Raw genomic sequence first — 20,051 nt, forward strand, 5'->3', positions numbered from 1 at the left:
ACTCAACACTTCTAAGCTCTTTAGAGTGTCTGAGCACAAACCATTTTCAAATTAAAAGGGTGATCATTCTCACAATAAGAATTCCAAGCGTAAGGACATTAGAAGGATATATTTAAAATACGCTTTTGCACTTTGTCATTTGAGCCTTTCAGTAGCCTCATTCATATCCTATAGACGTGTTCGCTCTCAGTGTGTTAAGTTTGTTCTATTTCAAATTTGTTGAGAGCTCTGTAAATGCTTCTTAAAGGTGTCGCATCATAAAGCTCATTTGACTTCACTGCACAAACAGTGCATATATTAATGTATAAAATTGGAAGGAAGTGCCAGACAAAGGATGCACCGCAGGCGAAGACATAAGATACTGAAAGTTGTCAGTAGAACAAAGTTAAAAGTGGAACGGCACTGTATTGGAATATTGGAAAAGTGTATAAATTAAAGATGTAGTTTGACGTTTTGTAATATACACTTATATACACACCACTCTTACACCTGTCTGTTCAATATGGAGCTACAGCCAACAGGAGATAAGCGTAGTCCAGTATAAAGATTGAAAGCAGGGGAAAAGGCCAGTCTAGTTAACATGTTATACTGTATGCTGTTTCTTTATACAAAAACCAAAGTCTAAAAATGACAAGTTGTAGTTTTGCCGCAGTTATCTGTTTCTCTCTGTTTCCAGTGTTTATGCTAAGCTGAGCTAACCAGTTGTTGGCTCCTGTTTCCTATTTAACACACAGAAAAAAAGAGAATACGCATATTTCCCAACTCTTTCCTTTAAATACACTTTCTGGCATGTACTGTGTTGTGGTATTTGGCAAAACTCACAGTACTGATCATAATAAATATCAGAAAGGTAATATTAGTTGAAACAATAGTTTTAACCCAAGTCTAGTCGGAATACAGTACAATACAGTACATGAATACGTTTTCACAGTGCACTTCAGATCGCATCAGCTTTCCCAGAGTCGTGCATGTGTGAAATGTGCTGCCGCAAACTATAACCTACAAAAGAAAAATTTGTAATGATTGATGGATGAGACTGACGGCAGGTGAGCTTCAGTTTATCACAAATCCACAACTTACACACTCAACACTGCTGGAAGGATTAAAGATCAGCACAGCTTTTTGCTTTAGTTTCCATTTCTTACTCCACAAAGAAAGAAAATCCTACATTTGCTATTCCAGCAAAATCTAATAAAACTGTTCTGGCACGGCTGCATTAAAATAAAGACAACTGGGTATCTGTGATTTAATAAAGCGCTGCTGCTTCAATTTGATTGGGGTGGTTCACAGTGGGGAAAAAGGGGAGGTGACTGACATACTGATGATACATTCTTGATTTAATCATGTTGCTTTATTTCATTGATTATTGGACCCATAGATCAGAGCACAGCACTGCTGCCTTGACAACTAAAGCGAGCTTATGTGTGGTGTTGATTGCAGACTGGGAGATAACTGCTGTTTTTAGGAATGGATGTTTCAATCAGGCTGGTTGTGATCAACCTGTCAGATTCCCACTGGATTCCAGAAACCTAAAATCATGACATTTGAGACTGCATTTGTTTGGCTGAAAAAGGGACCAGGCTGCAGGGAGATGCATGTAAGCAGATGGCATTAAGCCTGAAGGTGAGCTTGTGTGGCTGCTTGTGGCAGTGGGCTTCAGTTGGGAGATAGAACTAACCCCTGCGGCCTGAGCCAGTATTGTCCCTCTAAGGAGAAGAATACCAATTCTCATACCCTTTTCCAACAGTATCAGCACAGCCGGTGTAAAAACAAAAGTGGAAAGAAGATGATTAAGTTGTTAGCCAACAACTACAGTCACACACCTGCTCTGGCTATAAAAAGAGAGACATACTATTAATATCCCCATCTGAATTTCTCATACAGCAAGCTGCATAGCTAATATAATCATATTTAATCAACGTAATTACTGGGTTGTGTTCGAAACAGATATTATGTATTTTCCCAGAAGCTTCTTATAGTTTACTCTGCTATGTAAGTCAGTATTCTGCAAGTGCAATAAATGTCACATCTCCTCTCTCTGTCTCTGTTTGTGTTAGTGGTTACAGTCAGGGCCTTGACCGAACGTGTCAGGAATGCACAGCACTGGTCTTGTCACAGGCGAGGGAGGGAGAGGGAGAGCGGGATAGATGCTGAGTGACACTCAGCTAGCTCTGACTTCCCTAGAGATACCTCTTCTCGAGTTGTCCAAAGGGGAGAGAAAAAAGAAAACACCACCCTTTGCTTGTCATGCAAAACCCTGGTGGAGGGATACAGAGGAAAGTGCAGGGTTATTCTTTTAGTTTCAATTACCCTTTCACGCTGGCTAATTCAAGAGGCTGAATTGAAAAGCCATTCACTATATAATGAGGAGCAAAACAAGGGCTGGCTTGGTCAGACTACAGGTGTCTGCTCACGATAAAAGCCCCAGAGAAACTTTTAAGAAAGGTCAAAGTCCCGAATTTGAGGCAGACGTTAGGAAAAGCAGTGGTGTGCAGCTGGCAGGACATGGCCAAAGGGACACAGAGGGACTGGGGAATCAAGGGAGAATGCTAGTGCATGGCGAGATAAGTGTCCCACCCACAGCAGGAAAGAAAAGAGCCAGGCTGCTACACACAGATGATCTGCCAGCAGGCTTCACAAATGCTCCACAGGTCCAAAGCTTATATTCACCGAAGTTGCTGAGTAAATGCATCGACCTTCCCGGCCCATTGCTGTTGGCTCATCAGATTTGCTGAGCTTTCTCTCTCTCTATTGCACTGTATAGAGGAAAGATGCTCCCATACAATTCTGTAATGCACAGGAGTTATTCTGTCATGAAGTGTCGAGGTTCACTTTTCTGATGTACCTGATTTATTTTCTCCTCTACATGAAGTCCGGTCATTCCTATTTTTTCCACTATCGCTTCCACTATTTCCACTATGTGGCAACTTTTTGAGTAAGGAGTGGTGTCAGAGATTAGTTCATTACACTTAATAATCACAGTAATGCTGTTTCTTCGACAGCTTGGTTTGATGGAGATATAAGGATGTCTTAGCTACATGCAGGAAGTGAAGGCGGGGAGAGACGGTCAGTCTCCAACTAAATAGGAGAACTGTGCTCCCGGTAATTCCCCCTTTACACGGTAGACAGTAGACGTAGCAGACATTTTGACTTGTTATAGTGGAAAACGCCTTCCTATGCTGTGACATGCTACTGACCTTAGGAGTCGCAGCTAAATTTGTAGCTTGTTCTGTACTGTCAAAATGTCCTCCATGAAAAACGTGAGATTGTCCTCTCATCAAGAATGACCCCATAGTTTATTTGTGCTTATTACGACCCTCACATTTTATTAGGCAACATCTAGCGGTGGTGTGAGACGTCATCAGTTTATTTCAGCATATGTCCCCAAACATGTCATGTTCAAGTGTTACATTACATGTCACGTTAAAGTGGCAAAGCCCTCTAGTGGCCATAGTAATTATGTCAGGATGGATGATTGGGTTGATAAAACATTGTTCTATAACCTTAAAGCTGCAGTATGAATTTTTTTCTATACTTTAGATAAAATATGCTCAAACACATCTTAGATGGGATATAGATGGAGCAGGAGCAGGGAGGAGTTTGCTTTTAAGTCTCAGAACTTGTATATTGTAGCTTTAACCATGTGTTTATTACATAACCATGACGACAAAAGTCCTTCAGTACTTATTTTAAGCCAAACCATGATCTTTCCCTAAACCAAACCTTTACCCTTGCAATGTCACATAATAAAAAGATCATTTATTTTTCAGCTTTGATTTTGAACAGTTTATCTGTGGCGTGCTATATCTGCTGCCTCCATATGGGCACTATTTCAGGAAACATTCCCACTGATCATATCAGAGGATATCAGGGGTTACAGACATCTGGTCATTTATGTTGGGAGACTTGTTCAGAAATGTACATGTTGTGTCCTCTTAGCTGGCTTGATAATGTTAGCCCCCGGTAAGCCTGCATTCAGGAATTATCTCAATTTAAGCTAGTCACATACATAACATGGCTGCTTATTAAACCATACAGTTTCCTTTTCTCTTTCTACACTTGTTAAATACAGGAGATAAAACATGGGTGTGGAAGCTTTAAAGTTTTAGGTAATATAATGAATAACATAAAAAATTTTGCTCTGGGTTAATTCCACAGAATCGACCTACTTACAGTGATTTGTCTTATTATTGAAGCTGTTTATTGAGAAACTGGTATCTTATGACAATAAGGCTTGATTTGAATCATTAGCAGTGATGAATTGTTTTATGGTTAATTGTTCGTTTATTAACTGGTATGAAAATAAATTATTTGAACCTTCTGCAGATTTAGAGATTGTTCCAGCTATGCTCCTCACCCCAGTGATCTGTAATTATCCAATGACCTTTAAGGAAACCACAGTCAGTGAAGGATGCATATTCTATATATGAGAATTAGTATTTATCAGTTAACCTTGAAATGTGTTAATCTTCAAAGGTCATAATTTAATCTGCAGAGGGAACAACTGACGTCTACGATCACCTCCGAGGTTAAGGAATCTGTGTTGAGCTTAGAGCAAGGACCTTCAAATCTAAGCAGACCGTCCATAAAGACAGTTGGGTGGGAGAGTATGTGTGTGCCTTTGCTTGTGTGCAGGTTTATTTAGTTAGGCATGAGAGTAACCATGCTTGGAATGTCACAGAGAAAGACAAGCGGAGGAAGGGAAGGGAGGTGGAAAGAATTAAGAATTGAGAGAGCCTGATCATTCACACCGACTGTGATGTTGGACACAGATATGGGACTGGGACACAAGGCTGACATTTATCAGTGTTGTCATGCTCACTGTTCATCCTTGCAAATGTCAAAGTTGGCAGCAACAGGAGAGAGATTTCAGCTTTGTGCTCACTGAAGGGAAGGGTGGACTATACAAACCCATCAACAAAACCCACGCAGTATTACAGCTAGTCATTAGCAGCGTCGGAAGCCAAGGTCCCCTCATAGTTTTTCACACACATTTACACGCACAAACCATGTATCCAGACAGACAGACACACACACACACACACACACACACACACACACACACACACACACATATACACACACAGTACATCTGTCTGTGAAGACTCTGTCATCCAGGTCATGGTTATCCATGAAAAGTTGAATCAAGGACGACAGGACTTAAAGACGTTTCACCTCTAATCCAAGAAGCTTCTTCGGTTCCGTCCCACACGTCTGACATCTTTACAGATATACACTGTACATGCACACAAAATACACAGATTTCAATACACTAATGCCCCCCCACCCAACATGCAGAAATTCACAAACACGAAGTGACACAAACTTATACTTTTGTGGTTCTATAATCACTTTCAATTCATCTGCTGATCTGTAGAGTGAATATAGTGCATGTTCTCGCACTGTGACATTTTCCCTCCCTCAGGCGATTTGAATTTATTTAATTTCCCTTCCTGGTTATTGTTTTCAGCCTACCATGACCATGATGAGTTATGATATCATCTGGATCCTCTTTTTCAGAAATTCACCCTTTGTCATCTTGATTGAGATGAATCTGGGCGATGTTGTTTTTGAAACCTCAAAGGGATTTGTTTGTCACATACACAAGAATATTAACTTACTTCTCTTTTGTTGTTTCCTCAATCTGCAAAAAAAAAACACTACCTGTGCAGTAGGAAGAATATAGGTATTCTCACTGCACATGCAGCTCATTTTTAGATTAAAAAAAAGGATCAAACAGGGTCTTTTCTTTTATTTTGGCTGATTAACCTCTTTTAGGTAAAAGGTGGGTGAAGCCTTGCTGCCCAAAGTGGGGCCAGCAGAGTGTTACAGAGTGCGATGCAGCCCCCACTTTATAATCTGTTAGATCATAATGGGACTGAGTGTAACGACTGGATCAGAAATGTATTAAAAATCAAAAAGTGAATGCTTTCATCTACATAATAATTCAAACCCCTAAACTCGGTTCTTTGTAGAAGCCCCTTTGGCAGTAATTACAGCTTCGGGTCTTCTTGGGTAAATTTCTACAAGCTTTTGCACACATGGATTTGGCAGTTTTATCCATTCTTCCTGGCTCAAGCTCCATCAGAACTACCATCTTCAGGTCTCTGCACAGATGGGGTTTAAGTCTGGGCTGGGGCTGGGCCAGTGAAACACAGTCAGACTTGTCCAGCATTGTGTTGGCTGCATTGTCATGGTTAAAGGTGAACCAGTCTCAGGTTGTGTGCAGTGTGGAGCAGGTTTTGTGCACCTATCTGGATTTGGCTACATTCGCTCTTCCAGGAATTCTGACTAGTCTCCCTGTCTCTGCTACTGAGAACATAGTGTTTGGAGTTCTGCCAAAAGAATTACTTTTTTGTCTCATCAGACCAGAGAATCTTTTCCCTCATGCCCTCGGTGTCCTTTAAATGCAGCTTGGCAAACTCCAACCAGGCTGTCATATGCCTTTTACTCAGGAGCGGCTTCTGTCTAGCCACTCTCCCATAAAGTTCCTGTTGACAGAGTGCTGCTGTGATGGTTGTGCTTCTAGCAGGATCTCCCATCATTCACATAGGACTTCTGAAGCTCTGTCAGAGTTATCATTGGGTTCTTGGTCATTCCCCCCCTGACCTGACAATTGCCGAGACCACTGTGCTCCTGGGAACACTTAAACTTTTAGAATAGGTTTTATATCCTTGCCCTGATCTATGCCTCCACACAATCTTTCCATGGAGGTTGTATAAGAGAGTTCTTTAGACTCCTTCATGTCCTGTCACGTCATGTCCAGTTAATTCAGTTTGCCACTCCAGTCAAGTTCTAGACACATCTCAATGATAATTGAATTACTTTTATAAATGAGAGATTTCAGATTTTAAATACGTTTGCAAACATTTCTAAAAACATGTTTTCACTTTATCATTATAAGTGATTGAGTGTAGACTGATGGGCAAAAATTGTTATTTTATCCATTTTTATCCAACAAAAGTTAATTCCATAACACAATACAGTGTTCAAAAAGTGTGAATACTTTCTGAAGCCACTGTATGTGTTCTATGATTCACCTGGCTGTGGCAAAAAAAAGTGAGCTATCACTCTGCAGTGCATTGTTGAAAGGAAACCATGGAGGAGTCATCACAGAAAGAGTCTGGTCTGACAGCAAAACTCAGGGGTCTGGGACACACACACACACGCACACACACGATGAAGGCTTTTCCGGAAGGAGAGGGGCTTGCTTGTTATATATTTTGAGATTTGGGCCAGGAGCCGAATGCGCGAGTGTGTGTGTTGGGGGGAGGCTCTTACATCTCCTCTGCCCCTCATCTGTCTTTCCACAGATAAGAGAGAGATGCTAGAAATGACAGTAATGGAGCAGATCTAAGAAAATACCTGAGTATGGGGCGATGGAGAGAAAAAGTGACAGAGAGAGAAGGTGGGAGAGACGGAGGGGAAATAAGAATAGAAATATCACGATGGGAGAAAGTGCAGAGCAGTGCAGGGATCTTCCTCTGTGCTTCGACAGGAGCTGTCATTTCCACACTAAGTCCACAACACAGCAGTCTGCAGCAATCCCCCTCAACTCAGCGTCCACCTACTGAGCCACAGTCATGGTTCAAATATTTCATTTTCTACCAGCAAATGGGGAAATTTTTTTACAGAACATCTCCAGACAAATAGAGTGACAACAGCAAATATAAAACATCATTCACATCCCTTATACTCAGAGCTGTTGTCTACATAATCACTGAAATGTTTCAGATAAACTTAGCTTCAACGATCGATGGCGAACTTCACAAGTTCAAATGACAAATCCCGTTATCATAGAACTGTTCTCTTAGCACCTTAATGTACAGTATAATTTCAAGCCTGTCTAAAACATTGAAAATAACTGATCAAGGTCAAAGTGAAATTTTGTTTATTTGCTGCAAGTAGTGTACTGCGCAGCCAGAAGTATTTGACATGGTTTCCATTTTCAACATCAAGAATTTATACTAATTTGATTAACGGTCAAGGGAATGGGATTGCTGGATGCAGTTTGATTATGGCAAAAAAAAAAGAAGGTTTTCCAGACACTGAAAAGCTTTTAACAGAATGTCACATTGCAGTATAATTTCCTCCTAAGGATCGGGGTATGAAAAACCTGTGACTTTATGATAGTAGAAGTTAAACTCTTACATATGATTATCCAGCTGCAAAATTAATTTATTAAATGCCTACCAGCATGAGCACAATCCTTACTGTGGCTGTAGCCTTACTGACTGTATTTTTTATTAAATGCCCCCTGTAAACATGGGAACATCTGATTTTAATTTTCTTAATTTCACTTTTTAATGAGAGCTATAGGGGTGGACTGGGAATTAATTTGGGAGGAAGACTGCAACTTTACAAAATATTAGAAATGGCTAATATTTAATTTAATTCACATCCTTTAAATAAATGTCACTAATAAATACACCATTAAGCTGGAAACAATTGGTTATAATATCTCCCAGAATTCTTTGCAGAAGTGCAGTGCGGAAGAGACTATCCTCTTGAGAAAAACAAACCCATAGGTAATCTGTGCAACCAGTTTATTATGACCCATATTATGTATTGTTGTTAGGAAACCAGTAGCAGCTGTAGGACTTACGATGGGAGCAAAGGAGGAAATGGTCTCTGCAGGCCCCACTGTATATGGTCATTCAGGTTGGAGGAGAAAAATCGTCTTTACACATGCCAAGGTAATAAAAATTCAATCTTCTGCAACAGCTGTGCTGTCATAAAGATTATAAAGTTCAGTTTTTTCTTAAAAGAGAGGTGTTGATTCAACCTAGAGGCTGTAGTTTGTGGTGCTGTTGACTTATGTTGCAATAGACTGACAGCTGTCCAATACAGCATGTCGTTTATACTGCATTGATGTTTTGGGTTGGGCAAAATGGAAGAACAGAAATGTTACAACATTAGAACTGTGACAGGTGGTTGAAAGCTCAAGGAAAACATAGTAAATGGATCTTGAGTTAAAATTATATTGTCAAACTTTAAAAAAAAAAATGGTCTCAACAAAAACTGAACAGTGTAACAGTCATGATAGGTACAGGATTTAGCCTACTACTCAGCTGATGGGTTGGACTGATGTATTTATTTTTTAACTAGGTGTAATAAACTGGCAACTGAGTGTCAGTGCAACTAAACTAAGAGTCTTCAGCCGCGCTACCTGCTCTGTGAGGATGTACATACGCACAGCGATACTTGAAGCTAAAAAACCTCAGCATGCTAACATGCTCACAATGACAATGCTAACATGCTGAGGTTTAGGAAGTGTAATGTTTACCATGTTCATCGTCTTAGTTTAACATGTTAGTATGTTGTTTTTTTTAAAAGAGGGCAGTCTTGTAAGGGAACCATGATACAATGTTATGCCAATAGCTGTTGAGATGCATCATCTTTTGCTCCTCTCCTATCATTTTTGTGCTTGTAGTAAAGTTCCATCAACTAATGGATAGGTTGACCCACAGGGCAATGTCTGAAAAAAACGTGGTGCATTCCTTCAAGAAGAAACGGTGCAAAAAGACAGATGGTGAGTAACTGAGCGATCTGATGTCCATGGAGGGATAAAGAGATAGCGTTGGATAGATGACGGCAGGGACAATGAGACATAATGAGTTGATCAAATGATTGTGGAGAATGAAATGCCAGAGTAGTTTAGAGCGGTGACGGACTGAGCTGTCAGGGTATCCCTGGTCTTGGTATGATAGTCAGTTGCCTCTGCTGTCATTGGAATCATGGTTATTTCTGCCACAACACCTGTAAAGTTTGCTGATCCACACTCTTCTCCCTTTTCTGTCGCCCCATCGTTGTCCTTCTGCTAAACACAAACACCTCCATTCTGTCCATTTTCTGTCACTTCCTTTCGTCACATAAATATTCTACCTTGGCCTTTTTTGTCCATTTTCCTTCCATGAGTTTTTCAAAGACCACTGAGCTTGTCGATCCTTAGTTTGTTTGGTGTAATTGGACGTCCCTGAATAGACTAGACTACCACTTTTCAGAAGCTTCTCCTTTAAGGACTACGTAATTAATTAGGTTGGTTTTTATATAATCAAGTACAACAATGGTTGTTCTCTCTTTGCTGTTTCAGACAAAAATCAATAAATGAACTTTCTTAGAGGTCACACTCTTTACAGGCATTTCTTTCCCCCTCTCTCTGAACAGTTTATGTCAACAGCATACAGTCGGAAAGTCTTTCCATATCCCAGCAGCCACAGCCAGTTGTCAAGCCCGCCAACTCAATTCTTTCTTCATCTCTAAGATAATGAGGGTTGCAGATTGGATGACCTGTGATTCAGTAGCTCAGATACTGGCTGCCAAAATTAAGAAAAGCAGAGAGAGAGAGAGAGACAGTACACTGTAATCATACAGGCAGTGAAAAGTAAACAAACGGCAAATGACTCGAGCTAGATGTATGTCAAATTGCTGAAAAGTCACTTTGTGTTTGAAGAAACAAAAACAGAGCAACATGGGTATCCTATTGGTGTTCTCTTTCTCACCATTCAATATAGGTTATTCTAATATTTACTTGTCTCTAGCTCCAGTTCAGTTAACCACTTTCTGAGAAATGCTACATTAGACTTTCTTGATCAGCAGCATTTACTTCATTTACTTCATAATCATAAAATCAGCTTGAGTGAGCTGTTTGGACTAAGCTGTATAGACCAGTAAAATAAAACAAAGAGCAGAGTGGAGGAACACCTGCGACCTCTGGCTGAACATTTTCTGTCAGCAAATTTCTTCATTTACATCTAATGATGAAAATGACTGGGATGTAGTTAAGATCCCTATTTTCACCTACCTCACTTCCTTTCCTTTCCTTATCACCGATTGGTTCTTTACCTGATTGAATTCACCTGGGCAGCAGAAGATTATTTAAGGACTTCACTCCACTCATTCACTCTTTTTCACCATCACATAGGGTAGCAGTTTCTGGTAGGAAAGTTTGTTACTCTTTAGTCCCTATAATTTGTCTATGTTAGTCTCGGAGAACCTTCTTTATCCTTATTTCTTTAATAAGTACTCTATATAATGTTGAAATAATTATTTGAGAATAAACCTTTGTTAGATTGGATTGATGTTTCATGGCCTTCGTTGGCAAGTTTTTGTTGTTGGAGTTTATATATTGTCTATTTTCATTAGTACATTAGAGTTAGTACATTACTACATAAGTCATAATAAATTCAGTAATTATTCAATAGTTATGTTTCCCTTCACAGTAGTTTTTATTGGAAGTGGTGGAGTCTACGTATCTGAATTCATGCCTATCTGAGCACGAGGGAAAACTATGCGTGCATGTAATCCACCACAACTTTATCTCATTCATATGAGCCTCACCGTTTACTGCTCGCTCGCTTTACACGCCACTGGTGCTGTTTGAAGTCACTGGTCATGCAAATGGAACATCCTCCTACTGCTTCGCATTGAAAGCATTCAACTGGCAAAACACGGGATGGCTTTCACAGTGAAGCGGTCATAGAAAACGCAATGTTTTCTTAATCAGCACTGTTAGTCCTGAGCATCAGTCATCAAATATACATCCATGACACAATGCAATGTAACTAATGGAGTGGTCAAGAGCAGCCACGGTGAGCTGTTAAAGTAGATCCCCACATCGCCACTGTGGCCTATGCTCTTGCATGCAGCATGAAATCAGATCATGGTTGCAATCACTTTTAGATCACGTCTATATTAAAACAATGTGACTCTGTTTAGTTGCACTGGTTAGAAAATAACCGCAACATTCTTCTGGATTAGAAATACTTTGTTCATATCAACCACAGAGAAAATGCTCCTCGATGACTCTGTAACCAATCCTCTACAAAGAGATTTTCTCCACAGAATCAGAGTGTAAGAGCCCCCATCCTTAATGTGCTAGCTAAACAATCCGCTTATTCTTAAACAGTCAAAGGCCTGACATTCTGCTCCTTCCCAACATCTCACAAGGCTTTCTGAGACTTGCCAAGGCTCTGGACTGCATCCCAGGGCTGCTCCTAAGCCTTCCTCTGAGAGGGGAGGATGACTCGCAGTGAGCCGAACACTGTTTTGAGGGATGAACGGTGTTGCTGTGTAGCACGCACTGTTAACCTCATTTGACAACAGCTATATCAAAAATTATCCCTAAACTAACGTCGGTGTCAGAGGCCATTTAACCCATCGCACACTGTATATTCTGGCATGCTTCAGTGCCGGTACATGTGATAAACAAGATTCATGTCTTTCTGTGCAGGGAATCATCATGATTCTTTGCAATAAAAGAGTCAGTTCCGCTCAGGCCCAAATTGTTACTCTTGGCACAGACAAATCTATTCTATTTTGTTGTGTACATCAGCCCATAAAGCAAGCTGCACTCTTCTCTGGGTAATCACCCCATCAAGAAGCTTTTAAATTGCGCCCATAGGAGTTCTCAGAGTGGTTTTGGTGCCTCTCTATTTGCTGTAGTTCACGTCTTAATCTGTAAAACCTCAAAACAATCTCGATCTCCTTAACTGCACGTCCTCTACGTTATCCTCCGCCTCGTTCTCTCCGTCGCTGTGTCCTTCTTGCTTTGTCTCCTCTTCTGCACTGAAGCAGTATTCTGATATTTACTGGAATGTATCTGCTTATTCAAGTGCCCAACCATCAGCTTTGGAACAAACACAGAGAAACTTGAAGTCTGAGCTTGTTTTGATTGACTGAGGACACGAGCTCTGCCACATAACCGCTCAAGGAAGAAATGACTTCTTGGTGTTTGTCTAAGCTCGTTGCTTGTTGTGATTCGGATTACAAGGAAAGTGAAATAGCACCAATCTCATTATCCTTTCTCTCTATGTTGAGTAGCTGACTGCAGGAAAAAAAAGACCTTTATTTTGTTCTGATTTAAGCTTCAGATTTAGTTTTTTCCACTTTGTTAAATGTCAATGATCCATTTCCATTTAGATTGAACTTTTTGCTTTACTCTTGAGAGATGACTCCTGGGGAGCCTACCAAGCTATGATGACTGAATGGCATTAGCGGTTTGATAGCACAGGGTCAACTGAACAGCACACACTTGGCCCATTGCTAAGGTCAGTGCACCTCCTGAGGCCTGGAACAGACAGGCAGCTTGGCAAGCAAGGGCAAATGAAAAGTAATATTCCCTCACAGGCGAGTCGTGTTTGGCAAAAAAAATTGGATGTAAATAAGGCAGGGAATTCATGGCTCGTAGGTTTAATATTTTTCTCCTTACAGTCCTCAGAGAGAACAGACATGTGGTTCACTGTGTGGTGGAGAAAAACAACAACAGTTTGTGTGGGTGACCAGTCAAGCACAGAGAATAAGTGTTTTGGTAACAGGCACCTTATTTAATCAGAATCAAAGACAAAACAGTCAGACCTTGCATGTGATCTCTGATTAAAGCTACCTCTCATATCTGGATTCATATCTGCCTCTGAGCCCAAAGTAAAGGATTAATTCATTCATTTCCAGCTTCCCCCGATACATGCTCACAATTGAAGGAATATGAACAGCAAATGAGAAAATCTGTCCTCCCTTTCTTCCAGTTAGTCAGATTTAGTCCTGAGCTGCAGAGGTAGAAATCAATAAATGAAATTCTAATGGGAGTAAACAAGATTTTAACTAAGCAATGAAGCATAAATACAAGCCTGCTGAGTCTTATTGGTAAAGAAACACGAATAAAGGTGCTACTTTCTTCCCAAGATAAAACTGCAGTGCACTACACCTACACTGAACATCAGACGCAGCTAAAAACTGTCCTTTACACCTCCAGTGAAGAAAACATCAGATTCTAGTTGACCCCAATTATCCTGCGTTCACCTCTGGCCTCGAGGTGAGACAAGAACAGGGAACTGCTGCCCTTCAGAGCCAGAGGGCGACTCTCCGATCTGCTGGGCATAAAGCTTGTTCAATACAAAAATTACAGCCAAGGAAAGGTATCAGACCAAATGCTCCCTCTGTCAAAATACATGATTGAAACTTTTTCTCAGAAAAGTAAATGCTCTCAGTCATAAGTGCAGAGCCCAATAGTATCCTGTTTATATCTGTTCTCTTTCTAAATGTAATCAATCAAAAATACAATTAACTAAATAATGGAATGGGCCTTGTATGGCTCCTTGTTACACCAATACTCGTCTCTATCAAATTACAACTCCTCGCGCCAATATGCCACAACTCTCCCGAAGCTGCATGAAATAGGATGACGTGTGTGTTTAAACATGAGGACATTTGGCATTCAGTGTTGCATGTGTGTGTTCGTTTACGGTCACACAGAGAGAAGTAAACTTGACACCGTGTAACCAAATTGATTGAATGTGTCGTAGTCAGTTTAGGGACACTGCTGTAACCACAAAGCAGATTTACTGACGGGGCTTCATAACAAACACAGCTGATTACCCTTAGCTTGTTTTCTGTTTGCTGGAGAGGGAATATTGTGAGTAAAACTCAGTTCATTACAGTGATCAAGGACTTTCTGAATGGGGCAGAATACAGCAGTTGGCTGATGATGATGATGATGATGATGATATTGAGTGAACTTGTGTTTTTTTTTATTATTATTATTATGTGGCCTCCAGCCCTGATACAAATCAGCAAGAAATGTGAATCTCACATAGGAACACATAAAAAGCTAAACCCAGATGCCTCATGCCTCCTCTCTCACATGCTTCATCCTGTCCCTCAGTCAGATCCCTGCAGTTGAGTTTGTCCATGTCAAACATCAGCATCACACTCTTCTGGGCTGTATAATGTTTTCGCTGTGACAGCACACATACAGCCTATATTAATGAGAACGTACACACGAACATATGCAGGCAGTTTTGCTACACACTCCAAATCACAGGAGCTGATTTTTTGACTTCTTTTTTTTTTCTTTTTTTCCCCCCCAGAGATGGAGTGAAAGCTCCTGCAAGGTGAGTCATTTCAGATAACAGGACCTGAGGCTTTTTTCAAGATCATATCAAGCCGAAAATCTATAGTAAATGACACAATCATGGTGCAAACAAGGCTTAATACCTCCAGGCTAGACAAACAATTAATAATTCATATCAGTGTTAGTTTAGAGGCACGACCTTCTCGATTAGTGTCATACTGAAGAAAAAAAAAAAGTATTTTACATTTTACATATCACCGCATCTGTATCGGCCTTCCCCTCTATCACTGTTTTTTTTTTTTTTTTATGGAGTGAATCTCTAATAAGAAAAGAAAAATCCACGAGGATATTTCCCAAGTGTCATCCATGAACGGTGACACGCCGATTAAATGACATGAAGTGTAATGCTGCCGGATATTCAACTTGCTTTTTGCAACCTGTTAACGCGGCGTCTGTCCGCTGTCCTACTTGTTTAGCGGTGATCCGTCCATGGTGCTGAACCGCGGATCAACAGACGGACCTGTTCGTCCAGCACCACACCGCGGCAAATGAATCTGGATACAACAGCTCAGTGTCTAAAGCTCCTAAAGCGTCAGTTGTGAAACTGAAGGGCTGCGGATGTCTGACTGGATATTTCAGAGAACAGAAAACTCAGCCGCTTGAAGCTCTACTTACACAAAAACTCCGAAAAGCAGAACTCGGATGCCAATCTCCAAAGCCAGTTCTCGCATGTTTTTCCTGCGGTCTGGTGGCGGCACGTTCATGACTCTTGAGATAATCCGTCAAGTGTAAAAAGGACAAAGGCAGGTCCCGGTCAGTTCTGAGGGTTCTTCACTTTGTATTCCACCTTAACAAAGCGAGCGCTTCCACAAGCGGTGCTCCCTAAACACACACGCCGTGCGCCTCCATCGCGACTCGGTCACCTGAAGCAGTCTTCCCCTCTCTCCTCGCCTCCTCTGCCTGTCTCCGCTCGTCTCCTTCTCTTTCTATCCCCTCGGGCGATTTTCTTTATTGCAACTCTGCTCCTCTATCGAGTCAGGGTCTTCTTCTTCCACTCCATCGATTACTTTAAACTGGGAACTGGGTTGGAGTTGAACACAAGCATCGGTGGGAAAACACAAGAGGTGTGGGTTCGCACTGAGGGGGGAAAGTGATGGGAGACAGCAAAGTAGAGAGAGAGCTTCTCTCTCTGTCTCTCTCCCCCTCTCTCTCTCTCTCTCTCTCTCTCTCTCTCTCCCTCTCTCTCTCTCTCTCCCTCTCTCTCTCTCTCTCTCATCCCTCTGCTTCACTTTGGAGAATCACATGAGTAGAAGTTTCTGGAACACCACTCAGGACCACACAGGGGGCCAGATGAATAAGTTCAGCGCTGGTGTCCAGTCATTTAATACTGTGATGAACTGAATTTTCTTCTTGTCTAGTTTGAAGCCAAGAGACATTCCTCTTGATCAAATAAATCCTCATAAATAATGAAGCACTCACAGTAAATGTGACATAAACAAAGCAGAGAACCACCCGGGTGGAGCAGTCTGGGTAGGTGTTCATGGCCGAAACATTGTCACCGCACTAGAAAGGCTGCTGGACCTAATCCATCAATACAGGCATTAGGCCCAACACTCAGCCTGACACAACGTATTAGATATTACACTGTGCCCAAAAAAAAAAGGCTAGTTCAGGGGAGCAGTGCTCTCTGTTGGCCTTTCCCCATACTGTCTAATCATACCACTATAAAGAATCTAGCACCTCAGGCTCTCTGCAGCCAGACAGTGATAGAGGAGCGCAGGCAGCAGCATGCCTGCGGGCCGGGAAACCTGGCCAGCACTTCATAGACACATGAATATTTGATTCCCTCTAAAACTGGCCTTCTTGCATTACCTGCCAGTCCGAGATGTGTGGAGTCGTGTGTCTGTGTGCATGTGTACGTGTGTGTTTAAGGAGAGAGTGAGAAACCATCACAGAAAAAGCCCCTGACCCAAAAACTTTTCTGCTGCCTTTCTAGGTCACAGGCTTGACAAGCTGGAAACCGACTCTGCAGATGCAATTTAGAAATTGTGCGTTCTTGCTGGTTAACAAAGCATCCAAGTTACATATGTCTAAGATAAATGAATACACACACACACACACACACACACAAACACACAATGGAGGTTTTGATCTATTCCTCTGTTTCATACAGTAGGGTTGTAGCTGATGTGCCTGAAGTCTGTGCCAGCTCCCTAATAAGAGCAAAACAAAACAAGAGGAGATGTGAAATGGTGGTAGGTTAGGAGGTGTGATCTCACTTCAAAGCTTTCTGGCAGCCATCAGACTTTTCAGCTTTTAGAGAATGTGGCATGTTTATTACAAGCTATCAACGCGGGTTTACCTCGCAGCATCACATTACTCATGCTTCACTCTGGTCAGGGAGTCTTTCCAGACCTTCCAGAGCATCGACAAAGGACTACATAAACACTTAATTGCTAGACTGAAAAAATATTATTTAGTTCTCTCTGCTTAATACCATGCTGACTTGTGTTTTTGTTGCCAAAAAGCAAACATTCAAGAGCTCTACGAAAATGTACATCTTTCCTTTTCATCTCTGTTCTCTTATTATATCAAATTCCAATCAGCATTTTAGTATTTCTTCTGCCTTGAATCAGGTCTAGGTTCTTTTTCCGTCTCTGCAGAGCATGCTGTGAGTCATGTTCCCGGAGGTTGTGGTTACACTGCAAAGTTAGACATATGGCGCACTCTAAAGAAGGTTGTACTTCAATACGTCAAACTTGAATGCGTCGTTACAAAGGGCTACTAATCACCTCCATGGGTATGGGCGCATGTACTATCCACTGTGGAGGATATTCTCTGCGACGCAGTGAGTCATTATGCTACAGAGGGATTGGTACATTGCCCCCCAAGTTCTAGGCTGTATTGGACATTTCTCCTCATTACACTTAGGGCTAGGTTTTATTGGGAAACATTCCTCATTTGTGGTGTATATATCCCTATGTAGGCAGTATTTTTACATGCTGCTCTACCTGAGGGGACTTAAAGTCTGATGCTGTTGTAAAAACCTACTATGTGATGACAAACTCCTTTGTTGTATCCGTGGCTACATACGATGTACAGTGTATGTGAAAAAATGTAATGTGTTAGACGATGGAAAATGTAGCAGTCGTTTGATCTCTGTAATAAGCAGCAGAAAGGGGAAAGCCAACCATTTTTGTTTTATTCTGAGAGTACTATAATTAGTGACTAAAAATTTGAATCAGCTCTCATGCCAGAACTGTCAACTGTGTCAGTTGATGTAGCAACTCCTCAAAGTGGGGAGATATATTTCACCACTCACAATCCTTGGCATCTCTAATCCACAATGTGGCATTATGAATAAAGGATACAGTCATCCAAAAAATCATCATGTAATCACCCTCATGAACTTGGTGTTTTGTGTTCTTGGCAACTTCACATAATGAGAACCGGTTCTGGCAAAATTGACCATGAAATTACCTCAAAAAGTAGGACAATCCAGGCCAAGCAAATGGTTCAAGTTCAGGAGTCATATTAGCACTGGTATGTTGTACCAGCTTCCATCAATTCTTTTTGGAGAAAGTCCCTCCAAATGTAGCTGTAACAGCCATATGTTCACTTTCTGCCTAGAAGGTGTACATGTATCCCAACTTTAAATACAGCTTTGTTGTTGTTGTTGTTGTTGTTGTTGTTGTTGTTGCATAGCCTGCTGTATAGTTTTATCTCTTCATGCAACTCAAAAATACTCAAAAGAAACAGAAGTGAGAGGAAATGATGCTCAAAACTCACCATCACTCATGTGACCGGGAGTCAAAACAACACATTGCTTTGCGTTACAGGGTCACAACTAAAAAGGTTGGCTAGGAATACAGAAAGCTGCATCAGCTTATCTCGGCCAGAGTGTATATTAAATACAATATATTTTGGCATCAGGCTCAGTTTTAATCACTGCCTGTGTGTGGAATTTTTAACCATCCAATGCAAAGAGCAGGGAGAGATCAATAGACAATTTCACTGTAATTGCATTGCTTCATAACAACCTGAGTCCAAGTTTACTGCCTGTGAATTATTTATATCAAGTTTGGTTTTTAGGTGAATTATTCCTTTAGGTTGATATAATGCTAATAAAGAATTCCATAACATGCTGTGTTGTTTATGGTAGAGACCCTGAATTGATAGCATATGATAATCAAACTTATTTATATTTAACACACATTACCAACATTCCAACAGTGGTTTGGAATGGGTTTTTAATTTTCTCATATATATTTTAAACATATTACTCTTTGCTTGCATGCAACATTTGTAAATATGAAGCAAAGCAGTGACCTGTTGTGCTAAAATGAACATTTCCTCCTTTTTCGTCTGACAAAAACTTTATGAGACACAGCAGATTAATTTAGGACGAGAAACAGCTTCAGTGGAACAGACCATACTGAGATTAAAATGTGAGCTGTCACAGCCTCTCATAAATTGTGAGGCATGCCATGGTGAGATCTCTCTCTCGATTCAACTCTCATCTTTATTGATTGGCTGCAGTAAAACAAAAAGGCTTTAGAAGGGCTTGACATACACAAGTCATTTTGAGCCATACTTTTAGTTGGAGAGAATGTATCATGGATATGGAGACGTTTCTAGATAATATCACCAATCTGAGATGAGTTATTATCCAGCCCAGCACAGTATGTGTAGTAAATTATGTGATAGTACAGGCTGTTCTCATTCACTGTTTATACTTGTACCTGAAAAGTAATGCACTGTAATCTGTATATAACCCATGTAATCCGTGAGCCAGGAGCCTGTGATCATGTGACCTATGCCCTGCAGGCTGTTCTTTCTCTTATTCTGTTTTCTTTTATTCTGAGTGGAAAATGCAGACAGTGTCACATTGAAAATATGGGAATATGTCTTGTTTCTTTTGTGTTTAATGTTGGATAGATTTGATGATACAAAGATAATGCTGACATTTTATAAATTCTATATATAGATTTTGAGGTAGCAAAAGCTTAATTTCTCAATTACTTCACGAAAATCCTGAATTTGCTTTATTAATTTCTCTTCAAACCATAGCTGATGGATGTATGTGGCAATGTGTGATTAACAGAATAAGCCAGTTAATACCCTGCTTTACAAAAGATTTGCATTGCTTGATTCAAACAGAGCAGCAGGCCTCCACAACTACTACTACTACAACCATCTTGTA

General features: G+C 40.8%; 1 protein-coding gene across 2 annotated transcripts in view; it reads right to left on the minus strand.

Annotated features, from left to right (window-relative positions):
• The window catches only part of plpp4 (phospholipid phosphatase 4), a 49,033-nt gene extending 33,017 nt beyond the window's left edge, over positions 1-16,016 (minus strand). The window contains exon 1 of one of the 2 annotated variants that reach the window (XM_056396391.1): positions 15,524-16,016. In XM_056396391.1, coding sequence (XP_056252366.1) covers positions 15,524-15,612 — 89 coding nt within the window. In that variant the 5' untranslated portion in view covers positions 15,613-16,016. The remainder of the gene's footprint in view (positions 1-15,523) is intronic. The other variant, XM_056396390.1, reaches the window with a different exon arrangement.
• Between the last annotated feature and the right edge of the window lie 4,035 nt (positions 16,017-20,051).

The sequence above is a fragment of the Seriola aureovittata genome, chromosome 14 (genome assembly GCF_021018895.1).
Source record: "Seriola aureovittata isolate HTS-2021-v1 ecotype China chromosome 14, ASM2101889v1, whole genome shotgun sequence".
Classification (NCBI taxonomy): domain Eukaryota; kingdom Metazoa; phylum Chordata; class Actinopteri; order Carangiformes; family Carangidae; genus Seriola; species Seriola aureovittata.